This window comes from Pelobates fuscus, chromosome 7, assembly GCF_036172605.1.
Source record: "Pelobates fuscus isolate aPelFus1 chromosome 7, aPelFus1.pri, whole genome shotgun sequence".
Classification (NCBI taxonomy): Eukaryota; Metazoa; Chordata; class Amphibia; order Anura; family Pelobatidae; genus Pelobates; species Pelobates fuscus.
This window is the reverse complement of record NC_086323.1, coordinates 123,890,959-123,912,038: the sequence shown is the minus strand read 5'-3', so window position 1 is coordinate 123,912,038 and position 21,080 is coordinate 123,890,959. Positions and strand designations below refer to the sequence as shown.

Genomic DNA, 21,080 nt, shown 5'->3' with positions numbered 1-21,080 from the left:
TTTTGTTGCAAAAGCTATTCCTATACCGAAGGACAATATGTAAGCAAACTTAGGTGCAGACTGAGATTCTTGCCTGTTGCGAGTCTCCCCCCTAGGTTCACTTTGGTTTGTCTACAAATTAAGTACGGTTTTATTTCCCTCTCGTCAAGTCTTGAAAGTCATTAAAACAGATCAGTGTCAGGAAATGAGCAATAAACATAGAGTTGAATAATCTCATTAATTTATAAGAAAATGTCCATTGTAAAACATAAAATAGATTATCAGACAGATTTGCCTGGCTGTAATAAAGTCAGCTGGCTTCCTTACTGCCACCCTAAATTCTAGGGTGTTTCATAGACTGCACCTTGTATTTTACTATTAATCCTTGAGAACTAAACAGTGACCCCAGCTGTTTTACTACAACTCCCTTGATGCTTAGCAAGAAATCTACGAATCTAAAAGGAGCTGTATTATTACAGCAATTAAAGGGCTAACATCATAGTTTTGTTAGATGTGCACAACAAGCCTTTGTGCCAGAGCAGGGTTAAAGCCGATCAAGAGAAGCAAGAACACTTATCATTCCGTCCTTCTTCTAAAAGGAGTTATACAACATCTTCCAATGTACTCTTGCATATTAAAATGACTGTAATAGGGAAGAAGTACAGGGCTCCAATATATTATCCCTCTTCACCCTCGATAAAAGGCACAGCTCTTTTTTTTTTTCTTTCTTACAAGGGTGTACCCTCACATGGCAGTAAATTCCCTGTGACATCTATGAGCAACATTAACTGTGCCTGCAAGAGTAGTCTTAGCCTAGGGAAATACCTCCTGCAGTAGAGGTAAAAAATAAAATCAATGTTCTTGTTAGCAGCACAGAATGGTGTTCACAGGTCCCAGTGTAAGTGCTCTGGGCAGCCAATGTACAAATCTACATGATAATCCTTGGTTCCGGCACAGACTCAGAGATGCATTTGTGTGGCAAAACATTAGCTCCATTTAGATAAAGCTCATCATTGACTATTACATCTTCTCCCAGCACAGTCACATTCTCCATGCGAACCTGCAAAACAAACAGGAAAAATCTGTGAATATTGCTGGCCAAGCCCAAAAGGTGTCTTGCTTCAACATTCTAGAATTCTAAGTTATCTTCATTTTATTATTTCTATCTTAAAGATATATATAAATTTAAATTACATCCACATTACAGTTCCAACTGAATGAACTCACCCACTGTCCAACTGAAGAGCTCCAGCCAACAATGGAAGACTCCAGCCAAGAGTGAGAGTGAAGTCTGGAGCCTTTCATAATTGTACACCGCTTTATACGTACACCATCCTCCACTGTTACGTCAGGACCAATAGTAACGTTTGGACCTATGCTGCAGTTATTGCCAATTTTTGCTGTGGGGTCCTAGGAAGAAATATTGGAAAAAGTTAGAATGCTTGGGCCATTCTGATAGGACAATACCATATGTTAACTGATCCTGATAGGCATCATTACACCCTTTCAGATGGAGAAGTGATTACACAACTCAAACTGTCATCATTTTTTTTATTTATTTTTTGGTAAGTGAAAAGGATAAAACAAACTATGCTTCAACAAATTTTAGAATTAATAAAAAATTGTTAGGGACTGAGGGGAGATCCCTTTAAACAGTATCCATAATTGAGAGTGGCATGTAATCGATTAGGAAGTGGTATGTAAACACAGTACATTACAATATAATTGCAATGACGGCTAAGTAGGTTCTTAAACAAATCACTCACCACAAGAACGTTTCCAACAAAGCCTGGTCCAGAATGGAGACATTCTGGATGTTTGTGTCTCACAGACTGCAGGTACATGCACATGCCGGTCAGGAAATCCTTAGGCTGTCCTATGTCCATCCAAAATCCTTGAAGGATAAAACAAATTCAACTGTTGGACACACTGTAAATCTTTCACATGCTGAATGTTCTACAAATACCATGATCACATGTTCTAGTGCTTTAGTGCAGTCTGAACTTAATCCTGCAGATCTTGCTCTGTGTGGTGTATTATAACCTCATTTTATTTAAACTCTTAACTATGCTCTGACTTATCAAATAGCTTAATCCTGTAAAGGCTGGTTAGTTATGACATTTACATCAGGGCTCAAAATCCCAGGTCGCCATGGCAACTAGGAATTATGAACTAGCGACTGGGTGTTTGTCAGGCGGCTGTGAGCAATGGAGGCAGATGGCAGTGCGCATCGGAGCCGGGTGACTATCTTCTTGCTCTCTCACGTGCGAAGTAGTGATGACGGGAGCAGGAACATGACCTCATTCTAACCTTGGCTCACTAAATGGCCATGCTACGAGCAGAGCAAGTAGATGACATGATCAGAGCAGCCCCCAGGGAAAGGATCCACTCAAGCTCTCCCAAAGGTAGGGAGTCTGTGTGTGTTTAGATAACTTCTCCCTACCCCGATTGCATGTGAAAGGTGCTTCTCAAATTTTCCCCATGCTGTGCCAGGATGGCCCCACCTCCATGGTTTAGATAATCTCATCCAATCCAATGCTTTCCAATGAAAAGGCAGTGTTTACATTGAAAAGCCTGCAGGCACATGCTATACTCACCAGAACTACATTATGCTGTAGTGGTGATCTCTAAAGTGTCACTAAGCACCACAACCACTTCATCTTAGTATAGCGGTAATAGTGTTAAACCTCTGTCCTGGCAGCATTTTTAATAAATATATATTTATTAAAAATAGTTCTAGGGATAACACACACAAAAAAGTTATTCTGTGTGTAGGGCAGCCTCCATGGACTGTCAATCAGCCAGATGATGCATTCGCTTTCTGGCCAGCAATATAAAATAGTGGGCAGGCAGCACAGTTGATCCCTATACCTGTCGCACAGCCAGCAGTAGCTCATTGCTAACACTAGCAGCACATTTAGATGTATGCAGTAGTGGGAGAATGCAAGGATTTTCTTCCCATTCACTGGCAACTTAATAATCTTTCTGGATGAAGTGCAGACCAAAGAGGCAATTTTTAAGTTGCCAAACTTCCTTGTAGCCAGACATCTTCAAGAGGTAGTTGTCAATGCAGAATAGAGACTAATGCATTGTTGCCACAATGTCAGGCAATTTAAGTCTCTGATCTGCTTTTTTTTTTTTAAAGAAAAAATAAATAAAAATTAATAACTCCAGAAACTTTTTTTCAGAGGAAGAAAAAAAAAACACACAAAAAAACAGAAAACTATACAAGCCAGTTTGTTGGGAATTTATATGCCATCAATTTGATGGCAAGAGGCTTGCAAGTTCCTATCATGCGCAGTTAGATTCTGGCTGGGAGTTAACATATACATCTGAGATAAAGACATTGTCAGATAATCACTCACTTGTGGAATAAAACTCAAACTTTATCCAGTGAGTGGCTGTCTGATAAGAATACGTTTACAATAGCTTTATGGAGCAAGTCACCATTTTAATGGACACACAAAAATATCTAAAGGGACACTATAGTCACCAGGACAACTACAGCTTACTGAATTTGTTCTGGTGAGTAGAATCATTCCCTTCAGGCTTTTTGCTGTAAACATGGTCTTTTCAGAGAAAATGCAGTGTTTACATTACAGCCTAGTGATAACTTCACTGGCCACTCCTCAGATGGCTGTTAGAGATCCTTCCTGGGTCATGGCTGCCTAAAATGCATCCAAACATTCAGTATCTCCTCCATCTGCATGTAGACACTGAACTTTTCTCATTGATTCAATTCATCTCTATGAGGAGATGCCGATTGGCCAGGGCTGTGTTTGAATCATGCTGGCTCTGCCCCTGATCTGCCTCCTTGTCAGTCTCAGCCAATCCTATGGGGAAGCACGGTGACTGGATCAGGCTACCACTTCTGATGATGTTAGCAGACTGCTTGTTTTTCTGAGACAAACATGCAGAGTTACAGCTTCAGGCTTGAATACAGTAAGATTTTGCTATATTTATGGAGGCATGAGGGGCCCAGGGGGGCTAGATGGTGGTGTTAACACTATAGGGTTAGGAATACATGTTTGTGTTCCTGACTCTATAGTGATCATTTTATTGTTATGGTCAGTATAAATCAGTCCCTTTTTTTATGTAAACACTGCCTTTTCAGGGCAAAGCAGTGTTTACGTTAGGACCTAGGAACACCTCTAGTAGCAGTCACTCACTAGAGGTGCTTCCTGGGTCAGTTCAGAGTCGACACGCATTGCATGGAGGCGCTGAACGTTCCTCATAGACATGCATTGATCCAAGGCATCTCTATGAAGAGATGCCTTTTGGCACACCGGCCAGTACGTTTTTAGAGCTTAGGAAAGATTTCGGCAAATTGTAGTAAATGCACAGAACAGATACTCCTTTTCAGGCAAAAACATAAACCCCAAGAAGCTATTCTATTAAAAAAGAAAAAGCAAAAATGATCCATACAGACGTGATGGCATGCATCTCAAAAAGTTGGAAAACCAAGATTATTCTTTTAACCTGGGAATGTTGGAGAACGGACCAGGCATTTGCCAAAACATTTCTCCACTATTTCCCCCTGTGTAACAGGTGGAAATGCTTAAAGGGTCAGGCTAAGAGTCAAGCCATGATGGGTGGGATATTCTCTTAAGATTTGGTATTGCTCCCTGGTTAGCTAGAAGATCTAATGTAATAAATCTCATGTGTTTGTCTACGATATGTTGATGTCCCATGTTTCTTCAATCATTCTCACCTTGCAATTCCATAGCAAATAACTGCCCCTCCTGAGCCATGGCTGGAAAAATCTCCTTTTCTATAGAGGTTGGGCGTAGCTAGAATGAAGACAGAGAAAGCTATTTTTAATATTCATTCAATATGAATAGTTCATGAGCTTGTGTAATTTAATGATGGCTGACCTTTGCACAGCAGATTTGTATTTTATTTGTAAACTACATTTCCCATGATGCTCAGCCAGCCCAAATGTATGTCAACAGACATCTGTAGTGCTAAAGTTACCCATCACTGGTCCAACAAATCAGTCTATTTCTTAAAATGTACCAGAGTAAAAACAGGATGGATATTGATGGAAACAGTGGCTCTGCTGGGGTTTGTCAGTTACATTAGCTAACATTATATTGTCATGTCCATCTTTGGAAAATGAAAAACATCTATCATATGACTGCAACTGGCTAAAGCTGTAGGACACCTAAACCCTCAGTAGAGCTAATAGAAGATTCAAAAAAGAAAACATCATGCTTACTGTCGGCTGTAGTGGAGAGAGGTAGCTAGTGGAAGCCAGGTAAATAAGTTAAACCAGGGAACTTGTGAATCAAGAATGGTTCGTGTAGTGTTCCGTCCGTTAATGTTAATAGAGTCAGAATGAACAAGACAAATTAATTGAAAAGCACTAAAATGTAAGAATGTGTTTAAAGGGACACTGTAAGCACCATAACCATATCGGTTCAGTGTAGTGGTTGCAGAGCAATGAGTCTACATGCAGTCCTTGTTATTTGATAGGGAGGTTTAGTCCAGAATTTATAGCCCATCATTAATGACCAAACTTGGACAGATTTGCATGGATAATGCAAAAAGTGAAATCCCATTATCTCTTTGCCAGCATAATGGCTGGAATTTTGGGCTTTAGAGCTTTACCCATATCCTCTTGCACTATAACCCCTACAGTAAGCTGTAGTGGGGTTTGATGTTTAGCATGTTCTTTGAAAGTTTGCCCAATACTTGTAAGGCTTATAAGAGGTACTCCTCAGACCACGAGTGTGTGTTTTTCTGGCATAGAAGGACACTTGAAAACAGAAGCCAGACGTATATTTCAAAAGGTGTATTATTGTACTCTTAGTATGTGGTACTATTAATCCCTTAAACAGAGCGTGAATTACTCGGAATTTAAAGCAAATTTCATATTTTAGACTTAAATAGCAGAACTTTCTCCAAGCTAGATATAGATTTCCAGCCCAGCTACTCTGACTTACAATGTTTCACTTTGAATTCCCGACAATTCTCATTTTATTTAACAACCCTGTAAATGTGTTGATGTATTTTGATATTCACTTTTATAGAGAAGTTTTTTTTAGATAGATATCAATCTGATTATTTTGGTTATGGTAAGGTATTGAACAGTGGTTTTTAACACTTTCTTTAGAGCCACAGTAATGGAGGATTTATTTTTGCTTCTAAAGCAGAACAGAAATAATGATGTTGACGTCCATCAGCGCAAGCAATCTTAGCAGCCAGCTGTTAATATCAGAACACATGCAATTGTGGGAAAAATTACCGTTAAATTCAACAGGAACTGGTGATAAAATGGCCTAGTGAAACACTCAAAAATGCCCTATTTAAATAGCCCATGTGGCCTTCTTTTACAAAAGGTAAGCCACGCTGGGCATAAAGTGAAGTGAAGTTGGGGGCGAGGGTCTTTGCAGCTGCGGGATACACAAGGTCTGGGAATTTCCCCATGAAAATGTGTGACAAAATGGTTAAATTAAAAGTATTAGTGTAATATACTAAGGGGTGAACGTTCAATAACTTGTGACAAAAATAAAACTTTTTAATATATTTTGTTGATATGTAATGAAGTGCTATGAATATATATTCCAGGTATTACAAAATTAAAAAAAAAAAAAAGTGTGTGAGATAAGAGGTGTGTATTTATATATATATATAAAAATTCTAATCAAGAAAACATTCTTGACAAAATGTTTTTATTATTCACACTTAAAGAGAGTAATCGTTTATTAAAGGAATACTATAGGGTCAGGAACCAAACATGTATTCCTGACCCTATATACTATCACCAGAACAACTACATTAAGTTGTTGTGGATAATATAGGGTCATTTAAGCTATATATTATGTACCTCATTTAAATTGAGAAAAAAAAAAAAGTTAACCACTGGTCTAGAGAAAAATACCTGTATACGATCCAGTATAGAGGGACAGAACATGTATAGTCCTGAGTTGATCTTGTTGGACACAAAGACCTGAGGTTTCTCCACAAAGCGCTGAATCTGTCCAGTCTCTGCTTCATATACAACAACCCCATACTTGGATGGTTCCTCCACCTTAGTTACCTGCAGGAAAGATAAAGAAGATAAAGAGACATCAGCTTCTTTGTTCACTTGAAACAAAATTTATATTGTGTCCTGCAAGATTGTCAAATTCTACCGGGAGAATATAATTTATCATGATTATTCGGTAAACTGCGAATTCTTAGGAAATTGAAGTGAATTTCAATTGAGGCCAAAGCAGTTAAACTAAAAATATATCTGACTTGGAGAACTTTTTTTTAGCCTAAAATGTGAAATTTACTTTGAATTCTCAACAACCTTTAGTGAATAACCCTACTTAAGCTGCTACTGTCACTTAGATTGTGCATATACCCACCACAATGGTGCCTTCCTTTCCATGGTGCTTGTGAAAGCGGACCATGTCATCAAATGGAAAGTCGCAGATCACATCGCTGTTGAGCACGAAGAAAGGCTCCATGTTTTCAGTCAGTAGGTCTCGAGCTAAGGCTAGTGGACCAGCTGTGTTCAAAATGCAAAGGTTCACATAGAACTGAATATGAAATCAAGATGTTCAAAAAGAAAACAGCTCAAGACAGAAAGGGGCCATTAAAAAGCTATATCTCCATTGCAGTATTATTGCATCTTTGAATGACAAGAACACACTTTTTGTGGTGTGATGCTAGTTTAAAATATACACTGTCCTGCAAGGTGTGAACATTAAATAGCCAAAACAATTGCCATATTTATACACCTCTGCAATCAATTTTCAACATGTTTATCATTTACATATGGTTTGTGGTTTTTGTATTGAGCATCAGGTGTTGCTAACTCTGTTTTATTTATTTCTTTAAATGTTATTTATTTTTTGAAATGATATTTAATTTTTTGCTAATCCTGGAACTGTACTGAAGAGACAAGGGAATTTGAAGAACAAACCGTCATAAAAGGATGAATATGACTTCTGTGCAATTATGTTGACAATTCTCTATAGGCTCCAAGCTTAGCAAATAAATGCAAATGTGTTTAGGGATATACCACATGAAAAGAAAGCAGAAAAAAAAAAAAAAAAAAATCTACTCACCTGTTCCTAGAGGCTCCTTTTCATGTGACATGGATATGCGGATTCCCAGCTGTGATCAAATAATAGCGGAAGTTAGTTTGCTTCGATCAATATCCTTTACAGTGAGCAGTATCCCCATCTATCCAAGCTATTGTAAGGAGAGCTATAATTGCTACTGAAAGATCTGACAGTCTGCCAGCATGGATTTAGCTGTCCAGGAATTGTGTAATCATTTTTTAAAAACAGTGACAGTTACAAAACTGCCCAAAAACTTTTTTTTGAAATGTTATATAAAAATGCCAATATATTTTAAAGAGTGCATTTGCCATAGAATAATTTCCCTTTAAAGAGCATAACCATTCAATTTGGGGAGATGGTTGTGGGTGTGTCTGGGGGGTCCCATAATGCTTTAGCATTTAGGAATTGAGCCATATGTATTAGGAAATTATGAGAACATGTTTGTACAATCTGGAGTTAATTTAAACATGTTCTCTCTTTGCTGGTACCATGTATCTGTTTTATTATACCATTTACCAATAACAGGTCCACATAAAGATATATTAATTTTCGGTCATTTCGTCATAAACGGTTATCTATTCCTAGCAGGAGAAAACATTTGTTCTCATGGACAAATAAACAGAAACAACACAATGTATTTCCCGTTTCTGCTGCCAGATCACTTGTAGAATGCAGGATCAGGTTCCATGTCAATATGCAATGAGAAAGAATCACATTGACATGTGTTTTACCTGGTAAGGCTTTACCGAGAATCGGCATTTCTGTGTTTGTGCTGTTTAGAACTTGTCTCTCACATATTAAATTCTCCCAATTTTTTGATTATGCATTCCATATGTCATCATATGGAGATGAATAAACCACAGAACATTCTATCCTCTAACAGGAACCCCACAAGAATATCAGTAAGAATGAATAATGTCATCAGGATGATTATTTAAACTATGTGTGTAATTCTATCCACAATTGTTCAGTCTCCTTATAGTACACAATAAAAATGGTGTTATTTACATAACTGGTAACCATCAAGGATATGTACGATTTTAGACGATACAGCAAACTCCCATACGTCTAGCCCCCAAACCATTTAGTAACCAGTTTTAAAGAATATTCTATGTTCTTTAAAGATCTACATGCACACCGTTGCTGAAATGTGTAAGAATTTTCCACTATACACATGTAATTCCCCTTTGGAAGTGTTTTTAACCCCTTAAGGACACGTCATGTGTGACATGTCATGATCCCCTTTTATTCCAGAAGTTTGGTCCTTAAGGGGTTAAAAGAAGATGGAATAAAATGGCGTTTATTAGGGCTACTGGTCAGTGCTACTAAAAATGTATGTTAGGACTAGTGCTGGAGCTTACTTTGCTGTCTATTCCATAGGTTAAACAGAAAAAAAAATATTTGCTCACAAAATTGTGCCTTGAGCGAGACCAGTTTCTTCTCACATACATTAAGTTTATTTAAAAGTTGCCAAGATGGAAATGTATTAAAATCGTAGAATATTTCAAATTTGTTTATTTTAGCCACAAAGTTGAATTTTTTTTTTTTTTTTTTAAATACCTGTTTACCGGATAATAGGAAAGCATTGGAATGCTACGGAGCATGTGTGACAAAACCCCATGCTGCGCCAATCAGCATCTCCTCATAGAGATGCATTAAACTTAATGCAATTCTATATGGAGCATTTAGTGTCTCCATGCAGAGCGTGGAGACGCTGAACATCATTGCAGCGTTGACCAGGAAGTGACTGTTACTAGAGATGTAACTAGCCAGCCTACATAAAAAGGTAGTGTCTATAGCCTGTCCTTCAGGCTTTTCAATATAGACACCAGAAACACTACATTGAGCTGTAGTTGTTTTGGTGACTATAGTGTCCCTTTAAGGCTCAACAGATTCATGTGTAAAGACCTGCAGCGTTAGCGATAGAGAAGCAATAGGTGAAACATGACATAAACATAAATAAATGCATTTATCTTTTTCAGATATTACTTACCCTCTTCTCCTGCTCCTTCATCTCCTTCTCCAACATGTCAGACATGTAGCTAACTGCCAGGATGACATGATTAACACCAGCCTGTCCAAGAAACATAACAGACAGTCGTTGATTAGAATTTGTTATGTAAACGTATTGACAAAATCATACTGAAATACACACAAAAAAGAAAAAACACACACACAGGTATTGGTTTTCCAATTTTCCTTTTTTTTTTGCTATGCACACATTATTTATAGAATATATAAAAGATAAATAATCCAGGCGCACACAAAAAAGATCAGATGACAAAATGCAATCAAGCTACAGAAGGACAAAGATATATAATTACCTTTAATATCCATTCTATTTATAAAAATACCCAATAATATGAATGATATTTAGACTTACAACGAAGAATCAGAGAAAGAAACTGTACACCACAAAGCAAATCTATAAAATTCTGAGACAGATTTGTAGAATCAGCAGGATAAAATTGCTTGGCAGTAAAAAAATTTTTTTTTTTTTTTTAAATAGTCTTCTAGATCACTATATCTTAAGTAGCCTGCTTAAAAATAATAATAATAATACAAAATGATTGTACAATAAAATATATAATATATACACTCACATACATACATACACACACTATTTGACAGGTTTTTAGTATGTAAGTTAAGAATGTTTCTTGGGATACAGAGATTATTACTTAACTGAATAGATTTATTGGCCTTAGAATGATGAAAGGCCAAGCTGAGAATTTGATCTGGGCTTTGAATACATACTGAAATATTTCTGCTGGAGTACGAACCACCAACTAACTCAGACCAACTCACATATTAAAAGATATTAAAACATTGCTTTGTGAGAACAAGACTTGCAAAGTGCTCTATAAATGGGAAGGCAGAGATGGCCTATCTATAACCCCAAGGAATCGTTTTAACTTGGGCTGTTTATTGAATGCACCACTAGGGGGTACTCCAAGGCGGTTTATTGAATAGAGTCCCAAGGGCTAATTACAGGCAGTTTATTGAGTTTATTCCCTAGGGATTCGTTTAATTTTAGTGTTTTACTTTTTTAATTGTTATAATATGAGTCTTCTGTATGCAGGTGCGCATAAAAATAATATTTGGTATGCACACTGAAAATATTCAGTAGAATCACTATTATAGTTTGGATCAAATTAATGTACATAATGTATACATCTATTCTATATACGTATGTTCCGAATAAAGTGTTTTGTAAAGTATAAGCAAAGTATTTTTGCTCTAAATCAAAGAGGATAAATAAGCATGGGTTACATTCAAAATAAAACCATTCTTTTAAAATCAGGTTTCACAATGATTTTCTGTAGCTTTGTGACACGGTTATTTTGCCTTATATGTTTACAATATATTGCGTACCCATCTGTAGGTAAATTAGGTTCATTATAAAAGATAGGTCTTCTAGGTTAGCATCCACAGGAGCCCTGAATGCTAGAGCGTAGCTTCAATTACCAGATTTAATGGGACAGTCCTGTGTGTGATCTCTAGTGTCCCCCAATAAGTGCAATGTGAGTGCATAATTAGATATGTTTACAATGTGCAAACAGAGGTCAGGTCATTCAGCCCATGAGAGCATTTGCCAATGCCCTGGGAATAGACTACCCTGAATGGGACTGGGCCACTATGAACACAGGAAGGACTGAACGCCAGGACATTCCTGGTACCAAAACCACAACATAGCACTGTAGTTGTTATGGTTCTTGGAGTGTTCTGTAAACTGTTTTTTCAGCCATTTTCTTAATGTGTTCTATATATTTTATCACTATAGGATTTATTCAGTGTCTTGTGAAAGAGTTGTTACTTCACAACTGAAATGGCATATATGAAATGCAGTGTGTCACAATTAACCATACATCAATATAGCCATAGAGTCTTACCTTCACGAGAGCCTCCACCTGGTGCAGTAGGATGGGCTTGTTGCAGAAATCCACCAATGGCTTTGGCACACTGAGGGTGAGTGGGCGTAATCTGGTGCCATAGCCACCCACTAAGATTAAAGCCTTCATGTCTATCTGCAGAAAAGCAGAAATTCTTATTGCAGACACACAGCATTATATAGCAAGTACTGATAACGTGATCTAACAAGTGCCATACTCTGAGACTCTCACATGTATGACAGCACATCCAATGCAGAGTAGAGGACAAAATATTGCAGCTATGTATGTTGTGTTTATTTGAAAGCTAATGTTAAATAAGAATATCCTTTCTATTAAATGAATAAATAAATATATGGGTCCTGTTATGTGTTTATCTGACTAACCTTGTATTTTTTTATATTTTTTTTAAATTCTTTATTTATTCCAAGGCAATACACCACATGAAATCAAATATTACAACACAGTTAGAAGCAGAATCCTGAAGATATATCCAAGTTTGCACGAGGTGAACAAACGTGCGTTTTTATAAAATCAAACTTCAAGTGCATTAGACTGTTGTGTGTCAACTGCAGTGATTGTACTTCAGTGGTGCCCCACCAGGTTTTTAGATAAAAGGTAAAACAGTGAGAATCTAACCAACCATCATGTGCAGGACCCTGACATCCAGCGCCCATGTTTGATGACCTATATAGTGCTCAGGTGGGTTTGTAGCACTTGAGAGAACTAGCACAGCTTATGTTGTCTCCAGTACAGTGTTACCAGTTTCCTGTTATTACCTCCTGTGGACCATCATATGAAAGGTAATGCCCTCATAGTCGTTACAGTCGAGATGTAAGTGTCGGTCAGAACAGAGAGGAAAGTAATGTTAGGAATGATAGAAATAGACAAAACAATAAAGAGGTAAAGAGGAGAGAGAGGGAGAAGGGTTAGGAGGGATGGGGAAAGGGAAGCACAGGAGGGAGAGGTACAGGGAGTTACTGGCCATGGCTATTGTAGGTCTATGCGACCTAATTACAAAGGGATTCCATAATTTTTTGCAACAGCGCAGCGTTAGTGTATAGGGCCAACTTGTGAGGGACTGCCCGCGGGTTCCGATTGCCCCCCTGCGGGAGTGCAGGCTGGGTGAGTCAAAAGTTAGAAGCTTGTATTTTTTTATTGCATACTGCAGAGAAGTGACCTAGAGATTTTTTTTTTTTTTTTATAAAATTACCCTGGAAGGGTTGAAAACACAACTAACTTGTAAACACCACAGTTGTAGGTTTTACACAAAACCAAATGTAGATTAAGTCTGGCTTTTCGTGCATACATGAATTATTTAGTGCATTTTATATAAAATGCGTAGTGTATGCATGTGCATTTTATTATTCTAAACTACCACACTGTGTATTAAATACTGCAATAAATAAGAACAGGTGTTCAGTCAATCAGCATAGATGCAATCAATTCATAATATAAAACCACTCTAGTTTTTTTTTTGGTCATTTTGGCCAGTTACAGCGGTGTTCTATAGTAACTGGTTTTCTCAGGTAAATGTGTGATCTGTTACAAAAGAATGCCATTCTTCCATATAAACCTCAAAAAAGTATGTATCAGTGTCTCTAAGTGACAAACTGGATCAGGGAAGAAACAAATGTAGGCATAATAGACATGTAGGCATAATAAAATACCAGCTCATTCAAGCAGCATGGTATATGTATTTATATTCTCACAAACTTATATCACTTTTTCTAATTTATTCATTACATAGCATTTAAAACCTCCCACAATGCTGTGCGTTTCCAAAGGTAATTCTGTATGTATTGCAGTGATGTATGTGGTATTCATGTGCTTTTACTCTATTACTTTAACTTATCATTGTATTACGATAATAAGTACTGTTTGCAGCATCAATAATTCCTCAGTTTAAAACGTGACAAAAAGGGGATTTTTTTTTGCCAAGCCTCAAGACTGACCTGTCATTACCTGTTAAGGATAAATGTTACCAGGTTAGTCTTAAGGCAGAATAAACCTCAAATGTGTAACTTTCTGGACTGAGGATATATGATTATGGTTTAATTTGGGGTTCAAGAGGTGGGTGGGGGTCTTCGAATAGATAATATTGTTGAAATGCCCCTACTGTGTGCTCATATTTTAAAATCACTGTTTGGATTTCAGAATGACATACAGTAAGTTGAAGGCTGTCTGATTAATAGAAATTGTGTGGTCTACTGTTTTTTGTTGTTTTTTTTTTTAATCTAAGTGACAACGTTTCTGTGAAATTCCTTCTTCAGAATCATGCTACAAATGATCATAAAAAAATAAAAATGCTGATTTCAGTGGTTACATGAGGATTAAAGAGATAGAATTGGATTCTACATTTATGCGCAAAATTACATTTAAAAATGTCTAATAAGGGATATTTAAGATTATTCAACAAATGGGGTAATGTGTATAATTTACCAGAGAATTGCAAATATTAGGACAGAATTGCAAAACTGCTCAATATTGGCCTAAATTGTCATTTACCTTGTCATCTCTCCACATTTCCCTGTTAGGATTACTCCAATCATTATAACCAACTAAAGCCCGCTGTAATGCCTATGATGCCAGAAGTAACCTGGCCAGTTCTCCGATAATGGAGCAAGCCATTTAGCCAAGGTTTGCCCCATTACATGGGTCCCTGCTGAAATCCGAGGATCCGTTGTCCGGTGACACACTTCTGGCTTCTGCTGAGCCACAGAAGCTGTGGCTATTCAGCATTCTTTGGCTGAGAGTGTCAGCTGACCACTCTCAACCAATGACATTCTGGTGCATTCAATGACATTCTGGGCTGGCAGATGACAATGCTGGAGGTGGCATTACACTGCTGGCAGAAGAGGGGTTAAACTCCCTATGTGTAGCATTTCATAGCAAATGCTGCACTTACAGACTCCAAACGCCATGATCACTTCACATCACTGAGGTGGTCATGGTGCGTGGAGTCATATTTTATGAATTTCCATAAAAATAGACAACACTCCATAGTGGCATATAGGAACGGGACATGACTAATGGCTATAAATGGAATATATGCACTCAATTCAATAAATGAAACTAGATGACTGTAAACCCATGCAGAGGTGTGGCTGTCCCTCCCAACACTGCTCAAACAGGTTCCCTTCACATTCCTACATAAGATAACAAAAGAAACGCATTTCCTGGTTTTCAAATTGTGCTTCTATGTGAATGAAAGTCAAAAACTGGACAATACCAATGTGACGGAGTGGAGTAAAATTTCCTTTTGCTGTTCATTCAATACATTTTCTGACTAGAGAGGTTGTTTAGCAGGTTTTTGAGACAAAGGAGTTTTATTCCAAGTAGCTATTTTCTTTTTCTGCAGCACAATCGCTTCATATGGGTTGTTTCTATAATACAGTGTAACTGTTTGACTAACAATTAAAATACTGATCTTTTGTGGTAACAGTGAAAACTAGGGATTGACGGATGTTAATTTTTAAGGGCTGATACAGATTGTTTTTGGCCTATGGGCTGAAAACTGGTAGCGATATTCTTCCCCCCTCCCTGCCTCTTACCTGTGGCCAGGAAGGGGGCCCATTTATACTCCTTGATGGTCCAGTGGCTTTGTGCAGGCTGCCAGGGGCTTTCACATTGTGGAGGGGGTGGCTGGAACCCAGCACACGCTATCCTCTGTTTCCGGCAAGTTCTCATTCCAGGTCCCACGAGACGATGCGCAAAGATTTGGCGATGTTCTGTTGTGTCTAAAGTGTTTTTTTATTTTTAAAAACACCTTGGACGCAACTGGGTAATCCCTAAATACTTGACTGTAAGGAGCTACTTGAGGACTGGGTTGAGAACCACTGATTTAAACCGATACTTGCCAAAATGCCGGATATCGGCTGATATTATCGGCCAAACCGATAACCAGTCGATCCATACTGTACTGTAAGGATTACTTAGCTATACATAATGGCACCTGTGCTCACCAACACCCATTAACAAGCCATGCCATTACCATTATGCAGAAGAGAATTCTGTACCCACCAACTGCCTTTCACGGCAGCAAGCCATTACCATCATGCCACAGAGCCTTCTGTGCCAACCAAGAATAAGTTACATCATTAGAAATAGAGGCATACAGTGTCGTTTTCAGCACCGACAACCCAACTATAGGTTGGTTAGTTAGTTAAAATTATATTTTGTATTGTCTTGCAATTTATGGTCTAGACTCTAGACTTATTTGATATAGAGGTTTTAATTGCTGCTGAACTGAACCCTGACTCTTTATCACACACCAAACTAATAAATAGGAACTATTAGACTTGGAGATCAGTTTGGTCTGAATTGCAATTTGCCTGGATTGGTGCATTTTCAAATTTCTGAAATTCCAACCATAATTTATCTAAATTTAGAATAAACTGAGTAGCGCAATAGCCTGTCCGATTCAGCTCATATGGAATTCGGAATTAGTGATTGAATGTTGGTGCTAAGTGGCCACTTTACACCAACATTCAATCACTAATTTAGAGTTTTTATAGGAGAATATGCACATTTTTTCCTTCATTGTAGAGCTTCTCAGACAATTTAAGGTTTTAAAATTAAATTTCAAATCAACATTTTTTTAAACAATTTTTTTGGAAATCCAAAGCAATTCAATTCAGAAGTATCACACATTTTTGCAATGCACACGTCTAGAAACTAGGCAACCTAATCCTACATAAAAATACAGAAATAATCATACCAGAACATTAAGACTTGCATTCTAGTGAACCTTGGAGAATTGAAAATATTATCCAATTTAGTTTGTCATATACATCTACCTTACATACCTGTATCTTGCTCTCTCCTAAAGGGCAGCACTCTACTCTCTCCTCCAGCTCTGACTCACTCCTACCTTATTTAATTGCAAATTCCTGTCCTATTGTGTTTTACACCCCACCTCCTATAGAATGTAAGCTCATTTGAGCAGGGTCCTCTTCAACCTATCATTCCTGTACGTTTTCTGTAATTGTCCTATTTATAGTTAAATCCCCCCTCTCATAATATTGTAAAGCGCTACGGAATCTGTTGGCGCTATATAAATGGCAATAATAATAATAATATATTCTACATTCAGAGATCTAATGTATACAGATTTACTTCCTGGCCAAAAAAATAAAAAGTCTAGTATGATTCTTGCAAATAATACCAATATAAAAGTAGTTTAAAGGACAACTGTCACATCAAAAATAGTTTTTATATAATAATTGTTTCCTCAAGTGTTGAAAGGAAATATATGTCCTTTTAATGTTTGATAGACAGATTTTTAAAGGATCACTATAAGGTCAGGAACACAAACATGTATTCCTGACCCTATAGTGTTAAACCCACCATCTAGCCCCCCCTGGGCACATCATGCCTCCAAGTTCAGTGTCTGCATGCAGAGGGAGGAGATACTGAATGTTTGGATGCATTTTAGGCAGCCATGACCCAGGAAGGATCTCTAACAGCCATCTGAGGAGTGGCCAGTGAAGTTATCAATAGGCTGTAATGTAAACACTGCATTTTCTCTGAAAAGACAGTGTTTACAGCAAAAAGCCTGAAGGTAATGATTCTACTCACCAGAACAAATTCAATAAGCTGTAGTTGTTCTGGTGACTATAGTGTCCTTTTAAATATATTTATATATTTTTGAGCTGTCCTTTAGTTTTGAATATATGTGTGTTATTAACCAGTCATTAATATATATGAAATGTACAATACTTGCACATACAAATACTCGTTGATTTTACTTCCTGCTAGTGAAAGAATTCTCAGTGATCTCCAACACTTACCAGGATACAGTTGGTGGCTGCTCACCTTCTGTTAAGTGATTCAGCTTAGTTTTGTCTGTTTGGAATCCAAGCACTGTATGGCAGGAGTATAATTACTGTGTACACAAAACAGACCTATACAACACCCGTAAAAACTAATTTTCCACACATAATGCTGCCCTGTGGGATGGCTAACATTCCACATGCTTTCCACCAGTAGAAAAAATGAAGACACGGAAAGTAGCCATCTTAGTAGTAAAAGGAATTACTTAAAAGAGAACTGTAACTCGCCAGAATATAATTCAACAAATATTTATTTGTGTGGTGTGAAAAATGAAGTGAAGATAACAAAACAGCTATGTCATCATCAGAATCATCATGTAACAGAGTGCCTCCATCGTTTAAAGGGACACTGTAGGCACCCAGACCACTTCTGCTCAATGGAGTGGTCTGGGTGCCAACTCCCACTACCCTTAACCCTGCAAGTGTAATTATTGCAGTTTTTCATAAACCGCAATATTTACATTGCAGGGTTAACTCCACCTCTAGTGGCTGTCTATTAGACAGCCACTAGAGGTCACTTCCTGAGTTCTAGCACAGGTTTCCTGTGCTAGAGCGTCGCTGGACGTCCTCACGCTGTGTGAGGACCTCCAGCGTCGCTCAAAACCCCATAGGAAAGCATTGAAATGATTTTTCAATGCTTTCCTATGGGGAGACGTAATGCGCATGCGCGGAATTTCCGCGCATGCGCATTAGGTCTCCTCGGCCGGTGAGCGAGATCAGTCTCGCCCACCGGCCGACGTAATCACTAGGAGGAGCGTCGCGGAGGCGGAGACAGCGGCGAGGGACATCGCCGCTGTCCCAGGTAAGTCACTGAAGGGGTTTTCACCCCTTCAGTAACCGGGGATTGGTGGGTGGGAGGGACCCTCCAGTGCCAGAAAAACGGATCGTTTTTCTGGCACTGGAGTTTCCCTTTAACCTCCTGTCAGTTATCCTATATGCTGTGTCCCGTGCACCTTGCAGTCAGCAGACAAAGTATGCAGAAAAAAAAAGATAAATTAAACAATGATTCTTATTCTCATTTGAATTTCAATCCATGCCTCGTCTGTGCCCAGACTGAACTGGATTGTGATGTAATTGGCTAAATCTTTAATATGAATGTAAAAGGAAGCATCACATGAAAAACAAAAAAGAAGGTTAAAAGGACACTAGAGTAACCAGAACAACTACTTAATGTAGTTGTTCTGGTGAGTATAATCATTGCCTTCAGGCATTTTTATGCAAACACTGGCTTTTCAGTGAAAAGGCAGTGTTTACACTGGCCCTAGGGACACCTCCAAGTGGCCACTGGAGGTGCTTCCTGGCTCAGTACTGCACAGTAAGCAGCACTGATGTTCAGTGTCTCCCAGCTCTGCATGGGGACATTGAATTTTCTTCATAGAGATGCATTGATTCAATTCATCCATTTGAGGAGGTGCTGATTGGCCAAAATGGTGTTTCGCCCCACCCCCTTGCCAATCCAATGCTTTACCAATTGGGTAAAAATCGGCAATTCGGGGCCAGCACCGGCTGACTTGCGCGGCGCTGTAAATAAGATACATTTTATTAACTTTTAAAGGGGCTCAAGGGGAGGGGAAGGAACAAGCCACTTTAATGGGGGGAGTTAAACAGTATAGGGTCAGGAATACATGTTTGTGTTCCTGACCCTATAGTGATCCTTTAACTCAAGCTACAAGTAATATTCAATGGTGATATTTACCAACAAGTGATAGTTTCAATAAACAGTTTTGATAAAGTACTTCATCACCCACCAAAAGAAATCCATAGTAATCACATACTGACAACCACTAGAGGCAATTCTGCTGTAACAACCACATTTGACGCCTAACACAATCAAATAAATAGTATTTTATTGGATACGCAGGCTCTGAGCTCCAGGTACTAAGTGCACTTCTCTAAGAAGCACTGGACTGGACCAGTGACAAGGATATGGCACCTTCTCATGGACATTGTGGGAGATGGATTAGACAGCAGCGCTGAGGGAGTATCGGCGCTGGGAAAAGGTAAGTAAAAACCTTTATTTTCTTCATTTTTGTGTGGCACTGAGGTCAATCAATGACACTAGAACATCCCGCTGCAGAAGTTATGTTGGGCCTGGTACCCTCCAGGGGAAAGTATTGAAACCGTATGAGAACGGTCGAGGAAGGCATTCGTTGGCTGAGATTGAGACGTTCACCGCAGGCTTCGCTCAGTGGAGCTAACTGGAGGTCCTTGAAGAAGGTCCTGTCTCCAGAGTGGCAGCGTCCCAGCAGACCTCAGGCAGGTTGTCAAACAGTTTGATTACTTACACCGGGAGAGCGCCAGGACACTCCGGGCACAATAACCACTACAGCCTACTATAGTGGTTATGGTGGTTTGGTTTTTCCTTTAAACAGTAATACTACAAATACAGCAATATCTTCAAACACAGAGCTATTCAATGGAGCTGTGTAAGAGACATTAAGGATATAAGCAGCGCTGTGTTATAACCAATAAAATAAAATGTACATTGTATAGAATTATATATATCTTATAATAATAATAACTAGGTTACCAATAAGCAGACCCCCAGCTGTTGCAGAACTACAACTCCCATGACACCTCAAGGCCTGCAAAGCATCATGGGAATTGTAGTTCTCCACCAGCTGAGGGGTGTTTCCTCCCGACTCCCCCAGTGTCAGTGCAATAATCAGAGCCCCGGTTAGCAGCACTCACCGCCCGGGCTCCCACTTGTCACCAGACGCCTCTTCCAGCTCAGCACCATTCAAACACATGACGTCACCGGGTCACAAGTCACGGGGCGGGGCTTCCCATCCATTTCCGTTTCGGAGTGCAGCTCACACACCGGCTCGGTATTTCCACGAGAAGGCTGCCCTCTTCCCACCTGTCTGGCCGGGGGCACTCCTCCGCTGCGGGTAACCAGCTTACCAGGGCTACTCACACACTTCAGAAAGGTCGAAAAAGCCAATGCGCTTCGCCGTTGCTTGGTAACAATCTCCACCAATCCGCTGGCGCGCCGGCATTTGGCGCGTAGCTATTGGTCTAGAGGGATCTCCTAAGCAACAGTAACACCTCCTTGTTTACGACGCGCACCAATGAGCGTCTGACGCACCCGCCAGTTGGCGAGAGAGCTGATTGGAGAATTTGGCGGCCAATCGGAAGAGGAGGGTGACGTGCGGCGACGGTGACAGCTCCAGCAAGACGGAAATAGATGGGTATGGAAGGGGAGGGCGGGGCGGCCGAACGTGACGTCAGTTCAGGCACGTGATGTAATGATTGCATCTATAAAGCCGCGCCCATAGAGCCGTAGTAAAGGACCCATATTAATTGAATCCACTGCTCAA

General features: G+C 39.1%; 1 protein-coding gene across 3 annotated transcripts; it reads right to left on the bottom strand.

Annotated features, from left to right (window-relative positions):
* Positions 1–250: 250 nt before the first annotated feature.
* Positions 251–20,691, bottom strand: GMPPB (GDP-mannose pyrophosphorylase B). Of its 3 annotated transcripts, none has more exons than XM_063426550.1 (10): positions 20,452–20,691; positions 11,930–12,060; positions 10,030–10,110; positions 8,040–8,088; positions 7,335–7,477; positions 6,863–7,021; positions 4,691–4,769; positions 1,746–1,873; positions 1,207–1,389; positions 251–1,039 (listed from the first exon to the last, which is right to left on the bottom strand). In XM_063426550.1, the coding sequence occupies exons 1-10, from the start codon at positions 20,498–20,500 to the stop codon at positions 908–910; spliced, it is 1,134 nt and encodes a 377-aa protein (XP_063282620.1). In that variant the 5' UTR covers positions 20,501–20,691; the 3' UTR covers positions 251–907. The 3 variants fall into 3 exon arrangements, with proteins under 3 accessions (XP_063282620.1, XP_063282621.1, XP_063282622.1); XM_063426551.1 differs by lacking the exon at positions 20,452–20,691 and adding an exon at positions 15,018–15,034 and having other exon boundaries at positions 252–1,039; XM_063426552.1 differs by having other exon boundaries at positions 253–1,039; positions 11,930–12,064; positions 20,452–20,689.
* Positions 20,692–21,080: the final 389 nt, after the last annotated feature.

Excerpts from the sequence above, each read along its gene's own strand:
- GMPPB (XM_063426550.1), bottom strand. The coding sequence starts at position 20,500 with ATGGTGCTGAGCTGGAAGAGGCGTCTGGTGACAAGTGGGAGCCCGGGC. Across the intron at positions 7,022-7,334 it reads GAAAGGAAGGCACCATTGTG|GTAACTAAGGTGGAGGAACC; the intron begins GTGGGTATATGC and ends TCTTTCCTGCAG. Across the intron at positions 1,040-1,206 it reads GCTCTTCAGTTGGACAGTGG|GTTCGCATGGAGAATGTGAC; the intron begins GTGAGTTCATTC and ends TTTGTTTTGCAG.